At 42.9% G+C, this 27,108-nt stretch overlaps 1 protein-coding gene across 1 annotated transcript in view; it reads left to right on the top strand.

The window, feature by feature from the left end:
• The window catches only part of RHEB (Ras homolog, mTORC1 binding), a 194,050-nt gene extending 173,375 nt beyond the window's left edge, over positions 1-20,675 (top strand). Inside the window, exon 8 of the mRNA XM_085632019.1 lies at positions 20,184-20,675. Within this exon, the coding sequence (XP_085488145.1) occupies positions 20,184-20,276 (93 nt within the window). The 3' untranslated portion in view covers positions 20,277-20,675. The remainder of the gene's footprint in view (positions 1-20,183) is intronic.
• Positions 20,676-27,108: the final 6,433 nt, after the last annotated feature.

Below are 27,108 nucleotides of genomic sequence, written 5' to 3' on the forward strand. Positions count from 1 at the left end.
GTAGAGAGGGCTTGAATTTGATTTTTTGTCGTATTGAATTTTATCCCATGTTTGTTGTTTTCCATTTCTGTTATGGCTGAAAGTAGAGTTTTTTCAAAAATGGTAACTTCCTTGGGAATTTTGTTAGTGGGTGGGCAGAAAGTAGATTTTTTCTTTAGGCCCGTGTCAATTGTAGGCTCCATGGGAGGGTTGAGTGAGAAAAATGTTTTAAGTCTTATTTTCCTGCAGAATTCCATAGATTCCATTTTTAGTCGTACAAAATCAGTATGTTTGGCTGGGACGAAAGATAATCCTTTTTCTAGAATACTTAGTTCGTCCTTTGTTAAGATTCTTCTAGATAAGTTGAAAACAAGTGAAGTATCTAATTTTTGTAATTCTGTCGTCTGGTTGTCATCTCCCACGGTTGTGTATTGAACCGGACTCTGCCTCTTGACCGTTGCTGGCCTCTCCCTAAAAAAATAGTTTGTTGTTGAGGTCGTTGAAAATTGCCACGTTGGTTACTATTGCGTTGCCTGTCTTCTAATTCGCCTTCACTGCCACTTGATGACGATGAAGTTTCAGAAAATGTGATAAAGTTTTTTGACGATCTTCCCTGATATGATGATAGATATCTGCGGGATTCCGGTTGTGAGTAGAAATCTGTTTGGAGGTATGGGTAGATCTTAGATAGCGAGAAGTTACGTTTATCTTTTTCAAAGTTGAATGTTTTCTGATTAATCGTGTAGTCCTTGAATTCAAGGATCTCCTTCTCAATTTTCTCAAGTAGTGTTTTTGCGTCCGTGATAATATGATTTGTCTTAATCAGTGTTTCTAAGGTTTCAATCTCTTCCAGTTGTTTCTTGGAGATACGTTGAGCCGTTTCCACTGTCAGGACCATTAGGTCTCTGCTACATTTGGTCTCTATGAGGCTATAGCCTTTTTTATAAGTCGGATCATCAGTAAAGATTACCGGGATATTTTTGATTTGAAGTCCTGCTGGTATAGTACCAGTTTTGAGATGTTGTAACAGAAAATGTCCGTGTAGATCAGTCCAGATTTGTTTCTTTCTGAGCCTTAGTAGTTTATCAGATTCGTTTTGTTGTTGAGCTGTTAGACTGAGAGAGGCTGATGCAAAAAGGGGAGGTGCATCTAAGAGGTTTTTAATGTGTTCTTCCGTGTATGCGAACGTGTCGCTTTCAGTCATCCTTTCATTCACCACAAAAGTGTACAAAATCCAAATGAAATCAAAGTGATTTAAAAGGAAGGAAGAGAGAGAAAGGAATCAAAAAGGAAAAGGGAATGAACTGTGCAATTTACACAGTGAGACCTCTCGCAGAAAGACTTCTGCTATAAAGTGATGAACACTATTGGAGGAGGGCTGGGAGCAGTTAAGCTGAGCCTGTAATATATAAACAATTGGAGTGCTAAAACTGCCCTTCAATTAAAGCTACCATATTATTCTGGAGCCCACATTTAGAAAGAGTGAAACAAAATGTGTCAGAAAAATGAATTTATTCTTTTGTTTGATTGAATCAATATTTTAATAATCTAATTTATAGATCTTTAGAACCTTCCTGTAGCCAGAGGGGCTGAATTTTTTGAAAAAGTGATTAATAGAATATTTACATTACAACATTTATACATTCAATGCTAACATATCACAAACACATCTCATGCATTCACATCCATTCCTACTATCACACAGGCTTAATTCACGTTGAAAAACAGTTTTACAGTCAAAGGACCACAGAGTCAATTGTAAGAGCGCCAAGTTTGACTACAAACAATTCTTAAATTTCAGTATTTTAGCCTCTTGTGGTCACGGTATAAGGTCTACGCGTTTCGAGACCCATAGATCATTGGGTCTCTCCTCAGGACCTGTAAAGTAATAAGAAACCTAAATAAGTTTGGGTGCTTCCCCTATGCCTCTCTCTGAAATCTTTTTAAGGAGCTCAATTCATTTACCTTGTATCAGATGGAGACGGACGGGATTAGTCTAAACAAAGAAGAAATAGTAAAAGAGTGTAAGGACAACCATACCTTTTTTAAAAAAAGTGCATTCAGAAAATGAATAGGTTCGGAAATGACTTACTGTTGTGTGAGGTTGCTCAACCGACGTAAAATGCTTGTTTGTTTAGTAAAAACAGGAAGGGAGCGTGTTGGGCTGGACCTGGTTGAAAAACTGGGAAGGCAACAGACATGGCATCAGATGGTGCTTAATGTATTAGAGGGAAACACCTGGGTCCGTAGCATGTAAAAGCCAGGGTTTACCTTAGGTAGAAGTCTCTTATGGTTGATTTGAGTCTGGGCGTTCGGTGTGAGGACGCCGCTTTTCATCAGGAATGGTAATAGTCAACTCTGTAAAGAATCGGCACAATATTAAGAAACGGGGGGGGGGGGGAAAAAAGACAAAGGAACTGATCAGACCGTAGTCTAAATCTTCCGGCGCTTCATACCTGTCGAAGTCAGAGGATTTGCGAAGCGAGGTATCCGTTCGTTTCCGTGTTGATCTGCCGATTTTCGTCGCAATGATATTCCCCTGTCGATGACGTTTTATGCGTCTGGTAGCCAATTGGTTGAGGGATTAGGCATAGAAAGAGGACTGATGGAGGCGGCTCGTATGTAATAGAGTGTTGTTTGCTATACGTGTCTCCTCACTAGGATAGCGTTTCATACAAGGCGAAGAGGGTGATCGAAAACGGTGAATCTAATTTCATTAGTTGCGTTAATTGAGGTTTGCGCAGAATGATGATAAAACTCACGTACTTGATTCAAAAAATAATAATACATAAAATCCATCTCAGTCCGTGAAGTTTTGTAGTTCTCAAGCAGACAGTTTAGATGTAGTCTTTCCCTGAAAATAGTTTGATGAAATACTGCAAAGAAAAACAACGTCAATGTTGTTTCAAAGGGTTTTTAACTCTCTTTGGATGATGTGATTGTAGGGTAATATAGTGCCTGTAATGTAAATTTGCGAGACCTCGTGAGTTATGGTTCAGAAAAAGGGGGGGACAGGATAAAGTTATACTCACATGATGTCATTTTTCAGCCCGTGAATATTGGTTGTCCCAATGTGTGTTGTTTCGTGCAGGTTGGTTGTCTTTTTGACACTCATTCTCTTTAGGAGGTGGATTTGGAATGGTGGTACTTTAGTTTAGAAGTAATACGGTCCTCCTAGTGATAACTCGTAGTGTTCAGACCTTATACTAAGTTAAATTGTACAGTTCAGAAAGTTCATTCAGGCCTTTGGTGGCAGAGTTGAATTTGAGAATTAGCATGGCTTCTGTTCTTGAGAGTTTCTGCTCAAGGTCGCCACCTCTTGCATCTCTATTTACTTTGGCAATTACTGTCCATTTTAGATCTTTGATTTGGTGGTTGTTGGTTCGCCAATGGTTGACCAAAGGGGCTGATATAACATTGTTGTTGATCCTAGACTTATGCTGTGACATTCGGATTCGAATTTCTTGGCTGGTCTTGCCTATATAGACTAAATCACACGGGCATCGTATGGCATAGATCACTGATTTACTTCGACAGTTGGTGAACGATTCGTGTTTCCAGTAAATCCGATTGTGTTCAAAGAGATCGCCTTCAATAGTCGAGTCACAACATGCGCAAGAGCCACATTTATGATGGCCCTGAATGGGTTGTAGTCCTACATAATCCCGCACTGTCGGTGGTTTATTTTGTGGCATAGCTGCTCGAATGATTTGGTTAGCAATATTGCGATCTTTTTTGAATGCAAATAAGGGATTTTGTTTCAGTGATACGTCAAGATTTTTTATTAGATGCCAGTTCTGTATAATACATTTTTTCATTAGATTGGAATTAGGACAAAATGTCCTTACACTCTTTTACTATTTCTTCTTTGTTTAGACTGTTTAGACTAATCCCGTCCGTCTCCATCTGATACAAGGTAAATGAATTGAGCTCCTTAAAAAGATTTCAGAGAGAGGCATAGGGGAAGCACCCAAACTTATTTAGGTTTCTTATTACTTTACAGGTCCTGAGGAGAGACCCAATGATCTATGGGTCTCGAAACGCGTAGACCTTATACCGTGACCACAAGAGGCTAAAATACTGAAATTTAAGAATTGTTTGTAGTCAAACTTGGCGCTCTTACAATTGACTCTGTGGTCCTTTGACTGTAAAACTGTTTTTCAACGTGAATTAAGCCTGTGTGATAGTAGGAATGGATGTGAATGCATGAGATGTGTTTGTGATATGTTAGCATTGAATGTATAAATGTTGTAATGTAAATATTCTATTAATCACTTTTTCAAAAAATTCAGCCCCTCTGGCTACAGGAAGGTTCTAAAGATCTATAAATTAGATTATTAAAATATTGATTCAATCAAACAAAAGAATAAATTCATTTTTCTGACACATTTTGTTTCACTCTTTCTAAATGTGGGCTCCAGAATAATATGGTAGCTTTAATTGAAGGGCAGTTTTAGCACCAGCCCTATCTAGAGCATTTATCCTGAGCACTGAATTCAACCATTCTTCCTGAGTAGGCACCGCTGAACTGACCCACTTGATGCAGATCTCGCGCCTGGCCAGTAGTACTAATAGGAACAGCAGATTATTTTGCTTTTTATTTAAATTAGGTCCTGTCTTGTCTTCCGTAACCACATCCACTCCAAACATAACTAATTGGACGCTTACCTGTATGTCTAAACTGATTACTTCTGAGAGAATCTTACACGCCGCTTCCCAGAAGCTCTGTAGTAGAGTCTTCTTTGGCGTCCAGTATGCTGTATGCAGGGTGAATAGATAGTTTTTTCTGAGTGGTGCAGATTTAATGACATAGCCACAAGTAGCCGCAGATACTTGCCATAATAATGATACATCGAGCGACGGCAGCACCTTCCCCCAGATCTCGATTCGAAGGTGAAATCATACCGTCCTTCGTAAATAAGCAATACCAGTGTGCTACTTCTTTCTTAAAAGTTTCTCCCTGGATCTTAAACTCCAACTCCGAATTTCCTTCACCTTCCTTTCTCAGGGATTTTGCCAACCTGCCAATTGGTAGAATTTAAATTTAGACAAAGCCTCATTAGTCAAAACGGTTAAAGTCCCAGTCGATAATTGAGGACCCTGTTTAGATCTGTCCCCATTCCACTATTCCTTCTTTTCTTAGCGGGGCAGATAACGCATCCTTTAAACATTCCGGCGTACCTGGCGAGTCCCAGATTGGAGCGTATTGACTGTAATGGGGGATCTTCCACAGACGCCTTAGCTGAACCCACAATCTTACTGCCAAGTCCAGAACCTTCAATTTTTACTTTCTTAAAAATGTTGTATGGCCAAATTTATACAGAAAGTGACTTCCTTCTGGGCCTGTCATAGCTTGCATATATCGTGGGGAAAAAACGATAGTCCTTAAATAACACGCTAAAGCTTTTTAAATGAAAAGCCCTATAATATTGGAGCCGATCTGGGCTAGCTATACCACCCTGTTCTTTCTTCTTCCTTAGTTTCTTCCTGGAAATTCAAACCCCACTCGAAACCCAGATGAAACTACCAATATCTCCATGCATTCTATTAATCCACTCTTTTTTAAATTTCAGGGGTATCGTGTTAAACATATATGTGAATTTAGGTAATATCACCATTTTGACTAAATTAGAGCGACCCAAGAATGACAGACTCCCCCATGCATTAAGGAGTTTTTTTGACTCTGTTTGAACTTTATTAAAATTTACTTCTTCACCTCTCCCTCAATCTGAATGCCCAGATACCCGATTTGTTGTTTTACCATGGAGTCGTTATATTGAGTATTCCAGCCCATAATCTCGGTCTTCTGCTGATTTGTTTGATAACCGGAAACTTTGCCAAATTGTTCCATTATCTCTCTTATTCTTGGGAGTGAACCGGTCAGGTCATTTGTAAATATCATTAAATCATCCGCATAAAGTGCGACCTTCTTTACCCAATTCCCAAAACTGAAAGGGGATATGTGAAGGTTTGCCCTTAAAGCACTGGCTAGGGGCTCTATGTATAAATTAAACAGCAGTGGTGAGAAAGGGCACCCCTGTCTGGTGCCCCTGCCAGTGCTCATCTTGTCTGTGAGGGACCCATTAACTAAAACACGCGACGATGTGGATTTGTATAGTGATCTTACTGCTCTTACAAAATTACTTCCAAAATTAAAAGCATCTAATGTTTTGTGTAGAAAACCCCAGCTGACCCTGTCGAAGGCCTTGGCGGCATCAAAAGTAATTATCGACAGAGTGAGCTTTTCCTCCACCGCCAGGTCTTTTGCCCATATTAACTTGTGTGTAAGCTCATGGATCTGCCTACCTCTTATAAATCTTTTTTGGTCCTCATGGATTAAACACCCTGCCCTCTTTCCAAGTCTTGTTGCCAGCAGTTGAGAGAAGATCTTATAGTCACTGTTAAGCATTGATATGGGTCTATATGACTCACATCGCTTAGAATCCTTCCCAGACTTTAATATAATAGATATGGTTGCCTCATCCCAAGATTTTGGAGGTTCCTGGCCTCTTAAAAATATATTGTTAAATAAAGTAGTAAGCTCAGGAACGAGTTCCTCCTTCAAGGCCTTATATATATAATTTGGCAAGGTGTCGGGGCCTGCCGCCTTTGCTTTTTTAGACCTTTTATCGCCTCGCTAACTTCTACTTCCGTTATCTTGGCATTTAGTTCTTTTCTATACTCATCTGACAGGGTCTGTTTAATCCATAATTTAAGGTAATCCTCTATAAAATCTTCGCTAGCTCGAGTGTTCTCCGAATACAAGTCCTTAAAAAAACCTGCGAAAAGCATTCCTGACACCCGTCTCTTCCGTGACAGGGTGTGTCCTATCTCCCTCATGGATACATATGATCTTATTTCGGCTTTGTTCTGTCTTAGCTTTCCATGCTAAAAGCTTGCCAGACCCTTCCCCATACTGGTAATGAGCAAGCTTACTTGCCTCCCATTTTTTTTTTTACTCTAATATCTAAAATATTGGAGAGCTCTCTTTTCTTATCATTTAGTTCCCTTGCAAGTGCTCCCAATCTCCTTTTTACATAACTTATTTTTATGGGCCGCAGAACTAATCAATTTCCCTCTGAGCACCGCTTTACATGTATCCCACCTAACCTGATGGGAGGTCTCATCAGTATTTGACCAAAAGAAAGATTTAATATCCCTTCTCAGGTCCTCTATTATCTGGGGGTCTATAAGCAAGGTCCTATCTAGTGTCCACCTTAACGGAGTCTGCGAACCCTGTATCTCCATCCCCAACATCACCGCTGAATGGTCCGAAAAATGAGCAGGGAGATGTTCCACCTTTTTTACATTTGCAGCTAGTGATTTATCAATTAAGAAGTAGGGATTTCTGGCCCTTTTCTCGCCATATGTCAGCTAGACCCAGATCCTCTTGATATAGCTTCAGCCAACTCCTCATTTTGGGTAACGTAGAGGTTTTCCTTGGTGGATACCTATCTTTCTTAGGATTGATTCATAGATTAAAGTCACCCCCCAAAATAATTTGACCAGGGACATCCAAAAGATGGGAATATAGGTCCTGCATCGCCGTAGGGTCGTCTACATTAGGCCCGTAGTATCCTGCTATTGCTAATACCCTATCATTCATTCGTTTGTTTGCTATAGCCCACCTCCCCTTTATATCTGTTTTAGATGACTCTATAATCACTTTTGCTGATCTTTTGAAGAGAATGATCACCCCCTTATACAGCATGCCTGGTCAGTGCATATGTAAGATTCCACCCAGCAGTGATTTTTCAAGATGTCGCCCCATTCTGCCTTTAAGAGATGGGTCTCTTGAATTACTATATCGCACTTTATGCATCTCAAATATTCTTGAATTCTTTGTCTTCTGGCTCTGACCTGCAGACCGTTCACATTTCAAGTGAGAATATTAACTCCCATGTTTTATACTATGTTTTCTTTTCATCCAGATCTTGCGCAAATCAGACCAACCTTTTTTGGCTTTTTCTCCCAAATGCTCCCACACCCTTAGTGCACTTTATTTTACGTGATTTGTTTATCCCCCCTCTTCCCTCCCTTTTCCTTTTGGTGAGTCAGTCTCACCGATTTGAGAACCCTACTCCATAGGCATTTTATACTTTTTGTGCCTTGAGCCTACTTATTAAGGACTCTACCTCTTTAGTCTCCCTCAAGTTTAACATCTGATTGTTCCACATTATTCTCAGCGATGCCGGAAATCACATTTGTTCTGAGGCTCCCAGTGGTTTCAATTCCTGCATATATTGACCAAGTTCCCATTGTCGGTACTGGGTCACCTTCGATATATCTAATCTTATTTGAAAAGACCAATAATTCTTTTTATCGGATTCTGCTCTTATTGCCTCACCCAGTATTTTTTCCTTCAGTGTGTAAATTCTAAAATGAATTAGAATCTTCCTCTGGTTCTTTCTATTCCTGCTTCTCCCAAACGGGTCTCTATGTACCCTTTGGATGTCCTTAAAAAGAGCCTTAGTCTCGCTCCAGGGAAATAATTCTTTCAATAGGTCAACCACAAAAAATGTTATGTCTTCCCTCTCTAGACCTTCCGGACATTTAAGAGTCTCCGGTTGTTGTGTCTGGAATGATTTTCCAAAATCTCCATTTTCCCCTCTTATCTCTCTCATTTGCCTGCAGAACCCTTATCTCCTCTTTGTTAACCTCCACACTCTTCCCCATTTCTTCCACCAAGGCCTCCACTGTGTTGATTCTCTCCATAATCGTATTGATCTTGGTTTCTAGGACCTCACACACCCCCTGTATTCGGAACTAATTTTTCTCAGAAGTAACAAAGTTTGCTCTCATCTCTGAGATCAGTAACTCAATTAAGCTGTCTGTAGTTTTAGCTCCTTTTACCTCCTTATGTCTTAATACATGAGGCCCTTCTCCCACCCCAGGCTCCCCCTGACTCACAGGGATAGTATGAGCATCTTCCCCCCGTGGCTTTATCAAGTTCAAACCCCTCAAATCTGTTTGCACTAAGTGGGATGCCTGCTGTGGTGTCACCTTCCGCCTTTCTGACTTTTTGTCCAATTTCGATTAGTTCAGTATGTTCAGCCCTATGCAAAGTGTTCTCTTTTGGGATAGATTGTTTAACTTTAAAATAAGACCGAAGTGAGGGAGTGATTTTTACTTTTGTAGCTCCTGCCCTCACCCGAGCTGATGTTGTAGTGGACTCCAAGATTTGTGGAGGAGAGACCACCTTATTTTTTTTTCTTTTCCCTCTGGTTTACTACAGTACTTGAGCTCTGCGGGTATTCTGTGACTACTGTGAGATTTTCTGGCAGGTTCCTACTTCTCCGACAGTATCTTAATCCTATAGTCACAGGAGCCCCCCCCGTAGTAGTCCAGTGGAGGTATCAGTAATTTTACACTTCTTTTGAACCTTACCTTTACATACTGGAGTTTAGGACTTTTTTGGGCCTCCCTCCTTAAACTCCTCACTTACCCTACTCACTTGTGTTGAATCTCTTGGTCCTGTTTGCGGGGCTCATCCTCTCCTGTTCGCAGTTGTTACAGTAGGTGCCGTGGTGAAAAATGCTGGCGCTGCTGCGTTGTTTTCTCCGCAACCGGTGCTCCTATTGCTGGGGCTGAATGTAACTGTTCCCCGGAAGGGAACCCTAGCCGCCGCCTTCCTGCTTGCTCGCAGGACCGAACCCGCCTGGGACCACACCGAGCCAGCCCCAAACGCCGAGGCTCCGACACCGGAACACGCCAGGGGAACAAAAATGCCGGACATCATCGCCCGAACGCAGATCCTGAAGAAAAGGATGGGTCTGAAAGACCGCCTTGAGTCGCCGAGAGAAAACGGCACCTCTGTCACTTTGCCGGGCGAAAGGGCACATCGCGGACATCGCAGGCATCAGGGGACAAGCGGCGAAGAGTACACGTAAGTTTGCACTTAGAATTGGCGCATCGACCCGAGACTTTGAACTGTAAAACTGCCTATGGAGATCAGGAACTCCCGACCGGAGTTCCTATCCGACTGCCATGTTCTCACTAGCACCGCCCACCATGCACTCAGCCATTAGCACAATGTTAATCACGACCCTGCATTGGAATTCCCAGCACAGGGGGTTGGCTCAGTTTCAATACACTCCATATAACCAGCATTATGACCCATACCACGGCACTCAGTCAGGAATATAATTACTGATATTCCCTATGTATTTTCCCCGGTTTACCACGACATACATAATATTAACATCTTGCATAGAAGAAGTTTAAGCTATCATTCTTACATAACGGATTTATGAATATTGTACCCATTACCATTCCGCATTAAGGGGTTAAAAATGTTGCCTTGCTTTTTGTTTTTATTTGTAAATAACTGCATGTCCCAGAATGCCTTTTATCTGTAAAGTGAAACTAATAAAGGACTCACTGAGCATGAGCAACAATCGCTCGAAGTCGAAGCGCTTTGGTGTTTGCTGCATACCTAAATAAACTGCAAATTGTTGGAGTATTGGTGTGCAGCGGTATATCTTCGTCCTTTGCTTCGAACAATACAGAGAAATTGTCTACTCCCACCGCTAGCACCGACAACTGAGTGCCCCGTAGCTGGGTGGGTGGGGGGTGTGTGTGTGTGTGGGGGGGAAAGCACACACGTGAGCTGGCTGTCTGTCCCGGCACCTGGCCTATCTTCAGCCCCTAAAGCTCCAACAATCTTCGTGCCTCCCTGAGGCCTAGAGCATCTATCTCTCCATGGCAAGCGAGGGTAAGTTATCTTATTTTTTGATGTCGTTTTGACATATGGGTCTACAGAGAGGCAGTTACTTCCAATATTCATTCACTCAACATGGTGAGTTGCCTCATTATTTGGGCTCCAGCAGCCAGGGAACTGTATAAACCCAGGGCTTTTCCAAAACCTAAAGATCCAGATGACTTCAGCGTGGTGTGGCTTGCATGTATTGTGCTACATTTATTTACCCATAGTGTCCGGCAAGGATAAAACTGTGGCTAAAATCAGACATTTTCATCACATTTCTGTGAGGGTAAGTTCCAGAATGTCTAGGGATCCACAGAATTCAGACTACCCACTATTTCCACACTTACCCTGATAAAAAAGGTTTCCCACTTGTGTGACTGGGTGTATTACCTGTGATCTCAACAGACCAAACCAGTAGCTGTGTGAGGACCATGCTGACTTCACTTGGTCACAGCCATTTTTGGGTTAAAAAAGCCAAACTTTCTTAAATTTTCCCATTTTTCCCCAAAACCTGAAATTTGAGCGATTTCTCAATGGCAATTCACAAACTCTGGTACCTTTAGAATCCTCAACATGCGGGAGTTAAAAGGACACAAATTTGGCCTTTGTATCTGTTGTGGGAACAAGAATTCTGCAGCATAAGTGTGAAGTGCCCCAAACATAAAAAAAATTGGGCTTAACGTTGGAGGTGGAAAAGCCTCAGTAGCTAATGAGTTAGAGCCACTGTGTCAGTCTTATATGGCTGCAGCTAACATGGGTTAAAAAATATGAAAGCGTTTTTTGTTTTTTTTAAATAAATTAAATTGACCGATATACCCTTCAAGCAAGAAGATGTGGCCTTTTCTAAAGAAAGGGAAGTAAATACTTTCTATGAGAAGTGCCCCAAGAACATTCATGTGGGCAGGACTATTCAGTGTTTCTGATTTCAGTCGAGATTCCTGCTGAAAAGAACTGGTATTACAGTTAGCAATCTTCTCTCGCAGGGGAATTTCCATGTATAGTCATAAGCGCTAAATAGTCCCGCACATGTGCAGGACCCCGGAGCAGTTGTTTTATATATATCTTCTTAAGTGTAGATTTTCACCTTTCTTCAGGAAGGCCTGCAAAGACACTTAAGAAAAAGAGACATATTATGCAGTCTATTTACCTAGGCTGCACTAGCCAGGTTCTTCATACTGCAGAGAAAGAAGGTCCAGAATAAATAAATTTGAGATGATTTTAGCGTCAGTCAGTAGAAATATCTCTAACAAACCCTTTTTTATCTTTATGATAGAGATGCAAGGAGCAGGGCAGAGTAGCCTCATAGGCTGCTATTATGTCTAAAAAAGAACACTGTGCCTTTAAGGGACCAGGCACCACCAGTATCTCATCATGCATAGCAGGTGACAGTTATTTCAGTTTTTTTCCCCGGATCCTGCCGACAGGATCCTGAAGCATTGAGCTCGACCAAAAGTGTTTTTTCCTTCAAAATTCTTTTAGTGTTTCACTCGGTGTCTTTTGCCTCCCCCTGCCTTTTTCAGTTTTTTTTCTGATAGAAATTAGGAGCATTTTGTCAAGCAATACCCATCCCTCTTTGACAAGTGTCCTGCTTGTGGGAGTAAGAAGGCCAAGACAGACCCTCGTGAGGTCTGTATCATCTGTCTTCCAGAGGCTCATGTTCCTGAATCCTGCCAACACTGTAGGGACTTCACCAAGCGTACCCTGAGAGACCGGGAGAAGATTAGTCTCCATGGGAGAGAGGAGCACAGAAGACTGCAGTCTGAAGGTGGGACCTCAGGACTTGGAGAGGGTAGAACCTCCACAGAGCGTACGAGGAAGAAAGGGGCTCAAAAACAACGTCGAGAAGAGGTACGGTTCCGACCTACTCTGTCGATTCAAGACACGACATCGACCAACCACAGTAGAATGACGTCAAGGACTCCAAGCAGGTCTCCGTCGAGACACCGGCAGAGAAGATTGTTGTTGAGGCGTACTCCTTGCCAGTCAACGTCCAGGCACGGACATTGGTCGCCGTCGACACGCGCACTGAGCTCAACTTCGAGGCACCGAGGATCGCCGCCACGAAGCTTGACGTCGAGGTGTTCCGAACATCGAGACGCCATTGACACTCACCGTCAACAAACAGGCCGACGTCGAGGCATTCGACGTTAAAATCTCATATCTTCTTCTCCCAGACTTGAGATCAGGAAGAAGAGGAGTCTCGTCTATTAGTCACCTGACTCAGAATATTCCAGGACATACACTCCATAGTAGCAGCATTCACCAGCGCTGCCTATGTCTCCACAGCCTCATCAATCGCCTCCACCTCCGCCACCTCCTCCAGCTCCAGTAACACCACGGAGATAGAGGTCAAGATCGTGCCATCGTTCTAGACACCAACACCACCAGCATACTTCAACTTCTTCTCAAAGGTCTCGTCACCATTGCCATAATCATACACGGTCAAGATCTTCTAGGTCGACAGGTCAGTACTCTCCCACACTGACTGACTCGCCACCTCCTCGAATCTCACCAGTGATGTCTCTACCTTTCAGAAAGTCCTAATAAGGGGTGCTGCAAAACTAAATATCCCCTTATCGGCTCCAACTCTGACAGCGTCGGTCATTTTTGAAACCCTCAGGAAAAATCTATTGCTAGACCCATGTTAGCTCTGGTGCCAGGCCCCCTTGAACCGGCCATGGAGCTCTTCCTCACTCCAGCATCAGTCAAGACAGCGCCTTCTAGACTTCATAAGAATATTGTCCTCCAGAGTAGGATCCAACCTTCCTCCGCTCTGATCCGGCACCTCCTTCTGTAATTGTGGTAGCGGCTAGAAAACAACATGCCACCACTCCATCCACGGTCCCTCCAGACAAAGAAAGCCTTAAATTGGACTCTGCGGGCCCAAGATGTGTGGAACAGCTGCAACATCCATGAAGGCATCTTGCGCCACTGCCTTGCTAGGCAGGTATGATAGAGCCCTCTGGGAGTCCTTGAATCAATTTCTGGACCATCTGCCCAGGGACAAAAGGGGAAGATTTTATGGAAATTCTTAATGAAGGCCTGATGGTTTCAAACCAGGTTATTAGTGCAGCAGCGCACTCTTCATTACTGACTGCTCATGATTACTGCCATGGGATAGGTCTCCGGTGGCAATCGTGGCTGTGACTCACATCTCTAAAGCCAGAAGCACAGCAAAGGATTTTAAACCTACCCTTTTCTGGTACTACGCTCTTTGAAGCCCATGTAGATGAGGAAATTACCCGAATGAAGGCTGAGATGGGGACTCTTCAGGCTGTTGGCCTAGAAAGACCTAGGGAACAAAGAAAATCTTTACGGCCTTATCAATAACATTTCTTGTCTGAGAGGTCACTCTTCCTCATGGTACCAGGGTCGCCAACAGGGAGGCGAACAGCCACAACAACGGCCTTACCAGTCGTATCAGTGACAGCGGCCAAGAGGAAGATCTTCCCAGCAACACCCTCAAGGGGGTAAATAGCCTGCTGGGCCAAAGCCCTGAAGCGTTACTTCCCCCTGCTCTGTTCTCCACTCCAGTGGGGGGGGGGGGAGCATAAGTCACTACTCAATAGAGTGGCAAAATATAACAAAAGATTCCTGGGTGCTGAATATTGGGCGCAATGCATATTGCCTGTGGCTCATCAGTCCTCCTCCGTTCATCCCTACGGAACCAACCAACTTCCTCTTACGAGCGGAGGTGAACATCCTTTTACAGAAATTGGCAGTAGAACCAGTTCCTCACCAACAACGAGGACAAGGCATTTATTCCAGATTCCTTCTTTTCAAGAGGAAAGACAAAAAAGAATTCAGACCCTTTCTAGACCTCAAGACCACCAACAAGTGGATTCGGCGAGAAAAGTTCAAGATGCTGGCTCTATACCAAATTTATCCTCAACTACATCAAGGAGATTGGTTTTGCTTAATCGATCTTCAAGACGCGTACTTTTATATCCCAATTGCCAGAAAGCATAGCGAGTTCTTAATGTTCGTGGTGGGACAGGATCATCACCAGTACCGGGTCCTCCCTTTTGTACTGAAACCAGCACCCAGAACATTCTCCAAATGTATGGTAGTAGTCGCTGCCCATCTCCGGAGAAAGATGGTATTCGTCTATCCATATCTGGACGATTGGCTCATCAACACCTCCTCTCCTCAAGAAGCGCAACTTCATTACATCCGGACTCGCGACCTCTTACAGAGACTGGGTCTTCAGATCGATCTCGACAAGTCCATCTCTACCCCAGTACAGAACTTGTATTATCTAGGTGCCTCAATTGACACAGTAAAGGCAAAAGTGTGTCCTTCGGAGAAGAGATGCTTATCGATCCTTCTGAAATGTCAGAGGCTCATGAAAGCTTCCTATCCAACAGCCAGGACAGTCTCCTCTCTCCTCAGCTCGATGACTTTGTGCATATTACTCACACTGAATGCCCGTCTACACATGAGACCTCTGCAGGAATGCCTCGAGGATCAATGGGACCAACTGACGGGGAACTGGGATGACCGGATACATCTATCCCTCCATTTGAAGCCGTCTCTCAAATGGTGGTGCTCCCCATCCAATCTCCTCCAGGTCACTCTGTTCTATGGCGAGATCCCTCCTCAGACTATCGTCACAGACGCATCGTTGCTGGACTGGGGAGCGCATATGGGCCATCTCCAGACTCAGGGAAAATGGTCAGAGAAGGTAGCCTATACGACATCAACCTCTTAGAGCTTCGAGCAGTCCATCTGGCATTGTACGCTTTCTTCCCGTCATTCAACACCTCCTCTCTGCTTGTTCAAACAGACAACACCACAACGATGTACTACCTCAACAAGCAGGGGGGGGCGAGGTCCAGAATCGTATCCCGCGAGTCTCAGACAACCTGGAAATGGCGTCTTGCCAGGGGCCTGACAATCACAGCAGTACACCAACCAGGTGTCCAAAATGCTCAGGCAGACTCACTCAACAGACTCCTGCAGGAAAACCACGAGTGGATCTTGCACGACGACATGATACAAGACTTACTTCTGCGATGGGGTACTCCCAATGTAGACTTGTTGGCCACCGCAAAATACAGCAAATGCCGAAGCTTCGCATTGCGGTTCTACCAGACAGGAACTCTGGGGAATGCCCTATGGATTGATTGGTCATACAAATTTCTCTGCGCCTTTCCTCCGTTCCCACTGATTCCGGAAGTGCTCATCAAATTGGCTCAATCATAAGCAAAGATGATCCTCATAGCTCTGGAATGGCCACACCAATGGTGGTTCACGGACCTCCTTCATCGGTCCATCCATTGACATCTGCCGCTGCCATGCAGACCAGATCTGATGATGAAATTCGGAGGCCAGATGGTACATCCCAATCTCTCCTCTTTGAATGTGGCAGCATGGCTCCTGAGATGATACAGTATGGGCACTTGAATTTACCACAAGACTGCATAGATACTCTCAAAGAGGCTAAGCGACCTTCCACACGATCTGCATGTGCCTTCAAGTGGAAGAGATTATGCATAGGGTGTTCTTCCAAGAACAAGGATCCCACTTCTTGCCAGGGAGATGTTATTCTTCAGTACTTTCTCCATTTAGCAAAATCTGGCTTACAAATCTCCTCGCTAAAGGTTCACTTAGCTGCTTTGACTGCTTATAGAAAATGTCCCACACAAACCTTCTTTTTGAGAATCCCGGTAATTAAGGATTTCTTAGAGGGCCTGAAAAAGGTTTTTCCTCCCATCAGATGCCCTTCGCCTCCATGGGAGCTGAATATAGTTCTTTCACGCCTTATGCAAGACCCTTTCGAACCCATACACAAGGCATCTCCAACATTTGTCTTGAAAAACAGCTTTCATTGTGGCGATCACTTCAGCCCGCAGGTTTAGTGAAATCGAAGCTCTTTGTTCTCATGAACCTTACACTGTCTTCGACACAAATAAAGTACTTATGGGAACTCATCTTAAATTCCTCCCCAAAGTGGTATCGGACTTTCATGTCAATCAAATAATTTCTCTTCCAACATTCTTCCAGAATCCCTCTACTCCATCTCTGGATGTAAAGAGAGTTCTTAAGTTCTACCTAGATAAAACTAAGAGCATTCGTCAATCGCAACAGCTATTTGTAAACTATGGTTCAGTCCGAAAAGGCCTAGCTACTTCTAAACAATCAATTTCGAGATGGATAGTCTCTTGTATTCTGTTATGTTATCAGAAAGCTAACAAAAGCCTTTCAGCCAAATTTAAGACTCGCTCTACTAGGTGATAAGCAGCCACTAGTGCTTTACTACGTAATATCCCCATTCCAGAGATCTGTAAAGCAGCTACCTGGAAGTCAGTACACTCTTTTACAAAGCATTACTGCCTAGATTCTGACGCTAGAGCAGACGCTCAAGTAGGGCAAGCTTCACTCAGGAATCTCTTTTCTTAAGTCCTTGGCACTCTCCTCTGTCTGTGTCGCTGCATTCGATGGGATGAGCTTGCTGTTCTATTCAGCACTTATGACTATACATGGAAATCCTCTGCGAGAGAAGGAATGGTTTCTTACCTGTAACTTCTTTTGTCTCGCAGGGGAATTTCCATGATAGTCATAAGAGACCTTCCCTCCTCCCCGGCAGAATAGACCGAGGAATTGTCTTTCTACATATCTATTATCAGAAGCCTCCAAAAAAAACTGAAGTAAGTGCCACCTGCTATGCATGTTGGGATACTGGTGGTGCCTGGTCCCTTAAAGGCACAGTGTTCTTTTTTTAGACATATAATGGCAGCCTATGAGGCTACTCTGCCCTGCTCCTTGCAGCTCTATCATAAAGATAAAAAAGGGTTTGTGAGAGATTTCTACTGACTTACACTAAAATGATCTCACATATATTTATTGTGGCCCTTTTTTCTCTGCAGTATGAAGAACCTGGCCAGTGTAGCCTAGCTAAATAGACTGCATAATATGTCTCTTTTTCTCAAGTGTCTTTGCAGGCCTTCCTGAAGAAAGGCAAAAATCTACAATTAGGAATAGGAATATATATATATATATATATATATATATATATATATATATATATATATATATATATATATATATATATATATATATATATATATATATATATATACTTTTAACTGCAATTTTCTCGGGAACTGCTAGTTTTGAAATTTTCGCGAGGATTCGTCAACCGGCGCCAAAGTTATTCAAAATAGAATTTTGAGATTTCCTATGGAAACACGGTCCTAACTATAACTATCTACTGGCGGTCGCCAGTAGATAGTTATAGTTAGGAACGTGTTTCCATAGGAAATCTCAAAATTCTATTTTGAATAACTTTGGCGCCGGTTGACGAATCGTCGCGAAAATTTCAAAACTAATGGGGCGCTCCGCTCAGCTCCTACCCTGAAAGTCTCGGGGTGATTCGTCAAGCGGGGGCTGAGAAAAAAGGGGGGTCCCAAAACGCGTTTTCCCCATGCATTTTCCCATAGGACCTTTAGTTGAAGGTACAGCCCGAACGGCTGAACAGAATTACTTGAAATTTGGCAAAGAGGTAGTCCTCAGGTCAGGCATGTGCCTTTTGCATATATGGTGTCAATCTGCTCAGTAGTTCCTGAGAAAATTGCATTTAAAAGTACATAAATATCTAGAAGCGCGCACCCTAACTTGCGCGAGCGCAATTCTGATTGGTGGTTACATGTCAGTCAACATTCGAATCGGACGAAATCAGGAAGTGTCGGCCGCCATTTTGTGTGTTTGGTGTGTGACAGTGAAAAAGAAAGGCGGAGAACGTGAAAAGGGGGCAGGGTAGAGAGTTCCTGACCCCCTAGCCTTTGTCAGGGGGTCAGGAAGGGTGAAAAAAACATTTTATTTTTTTTCCAAAAATTCGCGGAGTGCGCGCACGGTGAAAAACCTTAAAAAAAAAAAAAAAAACATTTTAAACGAGCCATTCCATATTACAGGATACAGTCAATCTGTAACTAAATACATAGGTAGTTTATTGTAAAAAAAATATATAAAAAATATAATACATACATAACTTAGCATTTAAAAAACCTTACAAATTCACTTAAAAAACCATAGGTTTCACACACGTTATAGTTAGGAATTAGCATTTAAAAAACCTTGCAGATTCCATAGGTTTTACACATGTTATAGTTAGCTGGACATTTCACTCGTTAAAAACCAATGAAATTCCCCCCGTTATAGTTAGTTCAGATAACTATAACTCGCGCGCCAGCAATCCACTGCTCATGACGTCACATATTACATCACTCATGACATGGTCGGTGGCATCACTCATGACATCACTGATGACATCATCCTTGTGATAGAGTGGCAGTCGTGCGAGTTATAGTTATCTGAACTAACTATAACGGGGGAATTTCATTGGTTTTTTACGAGTGAAATGTCCAGCCAACTATACATGTGTGAAACCTATGGTTTTTTAAGTGAATATATATATATATCTATATATATATATCATGGAAATTATCCTGCGAGAGAAGAAATTTACAGGTAAGAAACCATTCCTTCCTGGTAATGGGAACAGCTCTGCTGCTATTCTTAAGAGCTCTTGAAGGCCCAGGTATGTTTGTAGTCACAAATAGATACTTCTTTCTTACTGGGTCCATCTCGGAGATGACAAGCAGTAGTTAAGTGTACCCCTTTTAATAAAACTATTAATGTCTCCATACAAGTGATGGAAAATGCATAGTAAAAGTCTTTGTTTGGTTGGCAGTGAGAATGTTCACTAATTGGATAATCATTCTAGGCCAGGCAGCTGTAAAAGTTCCAACCAAAGATCTCTCCATCCTGGACGTGTTATGTTCATCTTCAGTTTATTAGCAGCTATCCAGCAGATAATTGGCACGTTTCACCAGGTGAAATTTCTTTTTAAATAGCTGCTAGCTGTCAGGATTTTAGGACCTACAGTAAATAAATGGGTTTGTTTAACCATGTAGAGAACTGATATGCTTGCGAGTGGGAGGCAAGGAGCAGAACTCTGAAGGGCATCAGTAATGATTTTTGAGAAAACAAAAGGACTGAAGAGATGATATGCAGTGCTAATTCAGTGTCCCTCAAAAACAATCGTGGAAGTGTTTCTTGTTGGACTCCAGTCTGTTTCAGCCTCTGCGGAAGAATTAGGTCACTGGTGTTTAAAGTAGTTGTACTTTCCCTTTTCTCAGCTGTTGGAAGTATTCTTGGAGGTCAGTTTGGGTTTGCAGGCCTTTGAGTTAATTTCTGCTCGTCTGACAGCTCTCCCTATATTATGTAATTATACACCATGTTTGCCAGTACCTATGTTATTTGTGCATGCAAGCAATCCTTTAATGCAGTTACTACCAAATGCATTTTGTATCTTTCATTAAAGAGATTGAAGGTCTGCAAAATAAACTATTATGATGACATAATCCGAGTTATTGCAAAACTATGCTTCTATCTCACTGCAAAAAAAACGATTGCACAAATTGTAATCAGACAGCTATCTGGAAATTGTCATCTACTTTCTGTTGTACTAACAATGTTTTCTTCTAATTTTCTACAGACTGCCGTTGAAGTTTTTAAGAGGATAATTTTAGAAGCAGAAAAGATTGATGGTGGGGGTTCACAGGGAAAGTCTTCTTGCTCTGTAATGTGAACCTACCACTAAACTCAAGGACACTGGGATATCGCTCTACTTGAAGAAGCTAATTGCCCGTTCTCCTTAACGACTAACTGCTTTTTTTCTTCTTAACCTGAATTGTATGGATTGTCGGATTTTTTTTCTCACCAAGTTTTGTCCAAACTGACTTTTCTGTACAAACAGCTTCTAGGCCTCGTTCAAATTTTAAGCAATCATATTTTCAATTTGTACATCACATTTCCTAATATTATGGCCAAGAATTTTACTGGCATTAATTTTCTGTGTAGTTTGTTATAATAATGTAATCATCAAAATTGATCATTTTGTTATTTCTCTTTACTTAACTAGACTTTAATATCGGTGTTTCCTTAATTGTTCATTGTACACTTGTAAATAAAACAACTGCAGACCTTGCTTTGCTGTGTTTGGCTTTAAGGATCTACAATTGGTCGAATATATGGGCACATATGGGTTGTCAGGCTACAGTTGTTAATTGTTGTTGCTTCTATAAAGATGCCACACTCTGATTATAAATACCCTCTTTTGCAAATTACCTTAAAATGAAAACCTTATGTTTGAATCAGTTTTGCAGAAACCACTGGTGTGAGAGGAAGAACAATTGAGACGACAACTTGAGCCTGACCCCAGCCGAAAAAACCGATTGCTGGTATGTTCGTACAAAAGGCATAATTTGCTCATTGGAGTACCTTTTCAGAAAGAACTTCAATCTAAGGTTATTGCAATGGATGCCTCATTTGAGGGATGGGGAGCACATCTCCAATACCTGACAGTTAAGCAGTAATGGGCATGCAGGGAAGCCTCATACCACACAAACTTTCTTTAACTCAAGGCTGTCATCTAACTCTCAAAGCCTTTATGCTATCTTTAAAACTGCGTCCTCTGTACAGATACAACCATTATCCAGTATTGGGGTATCTTTCATAGATTCACATGCCTGAATCATTCCCCGTCGCCGAGGCGGGAGTCCCACGGTAAATACAAAAGTAGTGCCAAAAGTAAATAAAAGTAGTAGGCTAAAAGAAAAGGTCTAAGGCCTACATCCTAGTAGCCTACCTACATTATTATAGTAAAAAGAACCAAAACTTGGTTCTAACCAATCAGCTACCACCACCCTCTAGAACCTTACCAGCAGAGTGAGTTCTCCTCAGATTTTAATTGCACATCGTGTGGAAGGGAGTCTCCCTGAGTGCCACTCAGTTCTTCTAATTTTTTCTTCAGAATGTCTGACAGGAAAGCTCTTTTCAAACCCTGCAGGACCTGTGATAAAAAGAGGGTCCATGTGGATGATCAAAATAAGGACTGCATTTAATGCCTTTATCCCAAACATGAGGCAAAAAATTGCAAGATTTGCCGTACCTTCCCTACCAAAACTCTTAGGGATAGAGAGGCAAGGCTGCTCTTGTGGCTCAAATCATCTTCGGCTGAAGAGGATGACAGAGCGTCTACTTCCAGCAAGAGAGCCAGGTCCCATGACAGCTCTTCAAGTGAGGGGAGAAAACACTTGAAATCATCCCATGATGTTTCTGACCCTTCACAGAGGTCACCAAAACTTTCTTCAGGGTTAACGCGGTCTCCGTCATCCACAGCAGGCAAGGACTCAAAAAAGGCTTCCACTTCAAAAACTGTAAGTAAAAGCCATATTAAATCTGTCGCGGTGACTACTTCATCCACTGTGTCTGTGACTTCTTCTTCTGCCTCATCATCTACGGCTACTATTTCAACTACGGCCATTCAATCGCCTATTCTGTCTACAAAGATCTCTTATTTCTACTAAAAAAACAGTTTTTGAGGAGTCGTCGACGAGAAAGTTGAAATCACCATCGACGTCGAGCTCATTGATAGTACCGTCGACGAAGTCTGCACCGTCGACGTCTGCCTCGTCAACGACGATGGCAACATTGAAGATCTCATCGTCGACGACGATCCCATCAACGACGATTCCATCGACGACGGTTTTACCTGGTCAATCCACAGTTTCTGCTGGTTTAACTCTACCTGCGCAGTCAACGCCTAAGTCATCAGGTTTTTACCAGCTTAAGACTTTTCAAAGACAACCAGATTACAAGATCTCACCACTTATGCCTTCACATCTCCTAGACACTTATACTGAAGAAGATGACTATGAGGATGAAGAGGATGAGGGACCCTTTGGTACGGCTCAACATCCTTGTGAATTAAATGTCAAGTGTCAGGATGACGACGAAGATGATGACTACCAGGAGCATTATTATCAAGAAGATATAGTTGTTCCACATCATAGATTCCATCATCAGGAAGGACGCCGGAGGGAAATGAGTCACCTCCCTCCAACGCTCATTCAGGATTTACAAGCCATGCTGGTGGATTACCGACAAAGGTTTCCCCCACAGTATACCATTCCGGAGAACCCAATCATACCAGCGGTGGTTCCTGTTCCATTGACTCAACCGGAAGTTCCTGTTACACCTGTCCCTCCTTCAGATCAAACGGAAGAAGTGCAAAATGACACTACCTCCTCCGAGGAAGAGGTTGAAGAGGGTGAACTACCTGACAATACTAATATTCCAGACCCATGGGTTCACTACGTAATTCCAATGCCTTCTCCACCTCTTTCTCTGCCGTCTGATTCCCCACCTGAGTACATCGGGGGCTTCCATAATTTGATGCAACGGGCTGCAGCCAGATTTCAATTGCCGGTAACAGTCGAGGAGACAGAATGTTTCCTTCATGATTTCAAGGAAGAGTCCAGGAAAATCACGAGAGCTGTATCTATAATGGATTATATATGGAATAAAGGGGTAAAAATCATGAAATCCCCTGCATCTGTTCCGGCGGTACTTCAGCACATCGAGAAAAAAATATCGTGCTCCTGCCAACAGCCCAGCTTGCTCATTGGTCACCCGCGTCCTGATTCGGTGATTTCACAGGCCGCCCAACAGCGATCTAAGAATCCGGCAACACCGATCACCACACCACCTGATAAGGCAGGACGTCGTCTGGACCTTATAGGCAAGAAATTCTCTACCAAGGCAGCGGCCTCCATCAGAGCTGCCAATTCTTTAGCCGTTATCGGTCGTTACGACTGCCAAATGTGATCAGACATTGACCTCATTCCAGAAGACCGTAGGCAAGAGGCAAGAAAGATTCGTGCCGCATCCGAAACTATAGATTGCGCTTTAGACATCGTAAACACCAACTTCCGTCAGCTTGCAGGAGCGGCAGTGCTTCGGCGCCAGGGATGGCTTAAGGCCACCACTTTCAGACCTAAGGTGCAAACAAAGATTCTGGACATGGCTTATGACGGAGAGTCCTTGTTCGGGAAGCACATTGATGAGGCCCTCTTAGCCATAAAAACTGACTCTGATACCGCACGATCATTGGGTACCCTTCAGTACAGGCGTGGAAATTTTAGAAGAGCAAGAGGGTGTGGTTTTTCATCAAGAGGAGGATACCAGAATCAGCAGAACAGGCAGTATCAATCCCATTATAGACAGCCCTACAGCCAGTCCTCATACAGTCAGTCGTCCACGGCTAGTTTCTCTCATCAAGGTGGTCAGAAGAGATCACAAAATCAAGGCAGAGACACTAGCAGGAAGCAGTGATTTCCACAGGGTGCCAGCCATATTACCCTCCGTACCCGTGGGCGCGAAGATTTCAGCTTTTGTACACAAGTGGTGAGAAATCACGTCAGATCAATGGGTTCTAGACCAAGTAACCAACGGCCACACCCTCAAATTCATCAAACAGCCACCTACTACTCCACCCAGGGGGCCCCCTCTCCCTCGTCTTCACTTATTATTCAAGGAAGCCTTTGCGATGCTCCTCAAAAATGCCATAGAGAAAGTTCCATCATCTCAGAAAGGAACAGGTTTCTATTCTCGTTTCTTCCTCATCAAAAAGAAGTCTGGGGAATGGCGGCCAATTTTGGATCTCCACAAGTTAAACAAGTTTCTCAAGAAACAAAGTTTCCGAATGGTCACGCTTGCCGAGATTTTAAGTTGTCTAAACGAAGGGGATTTTATGGTTTCTCTGGATGTGGAAGACACTTACTTCCACATACCTATACACCCCAAACATCGCAAATATCTTCGTTTTACTGTGGCCGGCATCCACTATCAGTTCAAAGTGCTCCCTTTTGTGCTGAAATCGGCTCCAAGAATCTTCACGAAGTGCTTGGCACCAGTAGTGGCATCATTGAGATCCAGAGGAATAAAAGTATTCCCTTATTTAGACGATTGGCTGATCAAAGGTCCTTCAGAACAAGATACCAAGGTTGCCACAGAAGAATGTTTACATCTATTCGCTTCTCTGCGGCTGACCCTCAACGAGAGCAAATCACAATTACGCCCTCTCCAAGTCATACCTTTTCTCGGAGCATGGTTAGACACGGTCCAGTGCAAAGCATTCTTGTCACACGACCATCAGCTGCGTCTTCAGAAATTGGCAAAGCTAATTGCAAAAAGAAAGTCAGTTTCAGTCCGAATGTTTGCTTCACTTCTCGCAATGTGCTCTTCTGCGATACATCTCATTCCCTTAGAACGGCTCAAAATGAGACCTCTTCAGGAGGAACTGCACCTTCAATGGCAGCAGGCCATAGGTTCGTTCGACGATACTATCAGGATCACACAGCGCATAATAAATTCTCTACGTTGGTGGTCACAGGCAAAGATTTTAACCCAAGGCCTCACTTTTCTACAGACCATTGCAGATTTCGTTTTAACAACCAATGCCTCCATGGAAGGATGGGGAGGTCATTTGCAGGATTTGCAGATTCAAGGGAGATGGTCTCAAGTTCAAAGGCAGCAACATATCAACAGTCTGGAGCTCCACGTCATCTTTGTCTCTCCAAGCGTTTCTCCCAAGGATCGCGGGATCCTCTGTGCTGGTTCGTACCGACAATACGATCAGCATGTATTACATCAACAAGCAAGGAGGAACAAAATCAGTTACACTCTCGAAGGAGGCTCAGGAACTGTGGGAGTGGGTCACATTCCACAAGATAACACGAGAGCCGAACATGTCAGGGGTCTCCACAATACCCTGGCGGACACGCTGAGCAGGTCTCTAACGGACTGTCACGGGTGGGAGCTAGAACACAGTGTTCCAGGTTTGGGGCAGGCCTGCTCTGGACTTAATCGCAACTGGGGAGAACAAGAAATGCCGATACTATGCCAGCAGGTTCCCTCAACAGGGATCAAGAGGGAATGCCCTGTCCATGCGATGGTCAGGGATTTGTGCTTATGCTTTTCCCCCAATACCATTGATTCCGAAAGTGCAAGATGAAGCTAGAGGTTGCTGTTTAATACTGATTGCACCCCGTTGGCCAAGACAATATTGGTTCCAGGAACTTCTCCTATGTCCCAAGACAGGCACATTCGCCTTATTCCAACGCCCACAATGTTATCGAGGGACACAGTCCCTGCACTTGCACGCAAGGCTCCTGATTTCTTAGAATTTAAGGACCTCAACATTCCACAGGACTGTCGTGAGATTTTGACCAAATCCTGTTCCCAAAGCACAATAAAGACTTATCGCCTCAAGTGAAAGCGATTTTGCTATTGGTGTGAAGCGAATAATATTCATTTAATTCGGGCTCCTGCAGAACAAATACTCCCGTAGCTGCTTTCTCTTGCCAAGTCTGGGCTTACCTTTTCATCAATTAAAGTACATCTTGCTGCTCTTTCCAGATTCAGGAAGTGCTCAAAACATCCTTCTCTTTGCTCGTCTTCACTTGTCAAACAATTCATGAAAGGACTTTTCCGGGTTTTCCTTTCAATGCGAGCACCCCCTCCAGAGAGGGAACTCAACACAGTGTTAGCGCAATTAATCAAGCATCCATTTGAACCGATCCATAAAGCGGATCTCAAATTCCTTACTTGGAAGGTCGCCCTTATATTGGCTCTCACCTCTGCAAGAAGGGTTAGTGAGATCCAAGCTTTCACTATCAAGGAGCCCTTTTTGCAGTTTACTAGTGACTACGTAATCCTTCGAACAAATCCCAAATTCATACCTAAGGTACCGACGCAATTTCACTTGAATGAGCCGATACGATTAAAAACATTCTTTCCGGATCCATCCACTCCAGCCGAAAGAGCATTACACTTCCTGGATGTTAAGCGCTGTTTAAAATTCTACCTAGAGAAAACTAGGGACATCAGACGGTCTAACCAATTGTTTGTGGCCTATGGGCAAGCAACTCTTGGGAATGCAGTAACAAAGGCAACTATTGCCAGATGGTTGGCATCTGCTATCCATTTCTGCCATGTGAAAGCTAATAAGCCTTTGCAGAGGATAGTCAAGGCTCATTCGACAAGAACTATTTCAACTTCTACAGCTTTGTTTGCTGGAGTGTCTTTGGATAATATCTGTTGTGCTGCGACATGGAAAAATGTCCACATGTTCACGAAACATTACTGCCTTCAATTTTCGCATCAATAAGATGCAGCAGTTGGACAGGCTGTTCTACACCATCTCTCTCATTAAGATCAGAGTCAGGTACTTTCTCTTTTATGATTAATCCGTTATTAATGTGTATGCAAATATACAGGTTGATATGTCTAAAGATCGTACTTATCTCTGTATACTTATGTGTATATATATATGTTTATATAGTGTCTTTTCTATAGTTTTCCTTATGAAAGGATTGTTAAAAAAAAAAGGATATATGTATGATGTTTTCAACCTTTGAGAATGATAGTTGGAAGTTTATGAGCACGTGTCTCCCACCATCCGCAAACGACAGTATATTGGTATACTGCTTGCTACTCTGATTCAGGCATGAAAGATACCCCAATACTGGATAAGAAAACAAGTTACTTGCCTGTAATTACAGTTATCCAGTATTGGT

Source organism: Triturus cristatus, chromosome 10, assembly GCF_964204655.1.
Source record: "Triturus cristatus chromosome 10, aTriCri1.1, whole genome shotgun sequence".
NCBI classification, from domain to species: Eukaryota; Metazoa; Chordata; class Amphibia; order Caudata; family Salamandridae; genus Triturus; species Triturus cristatus.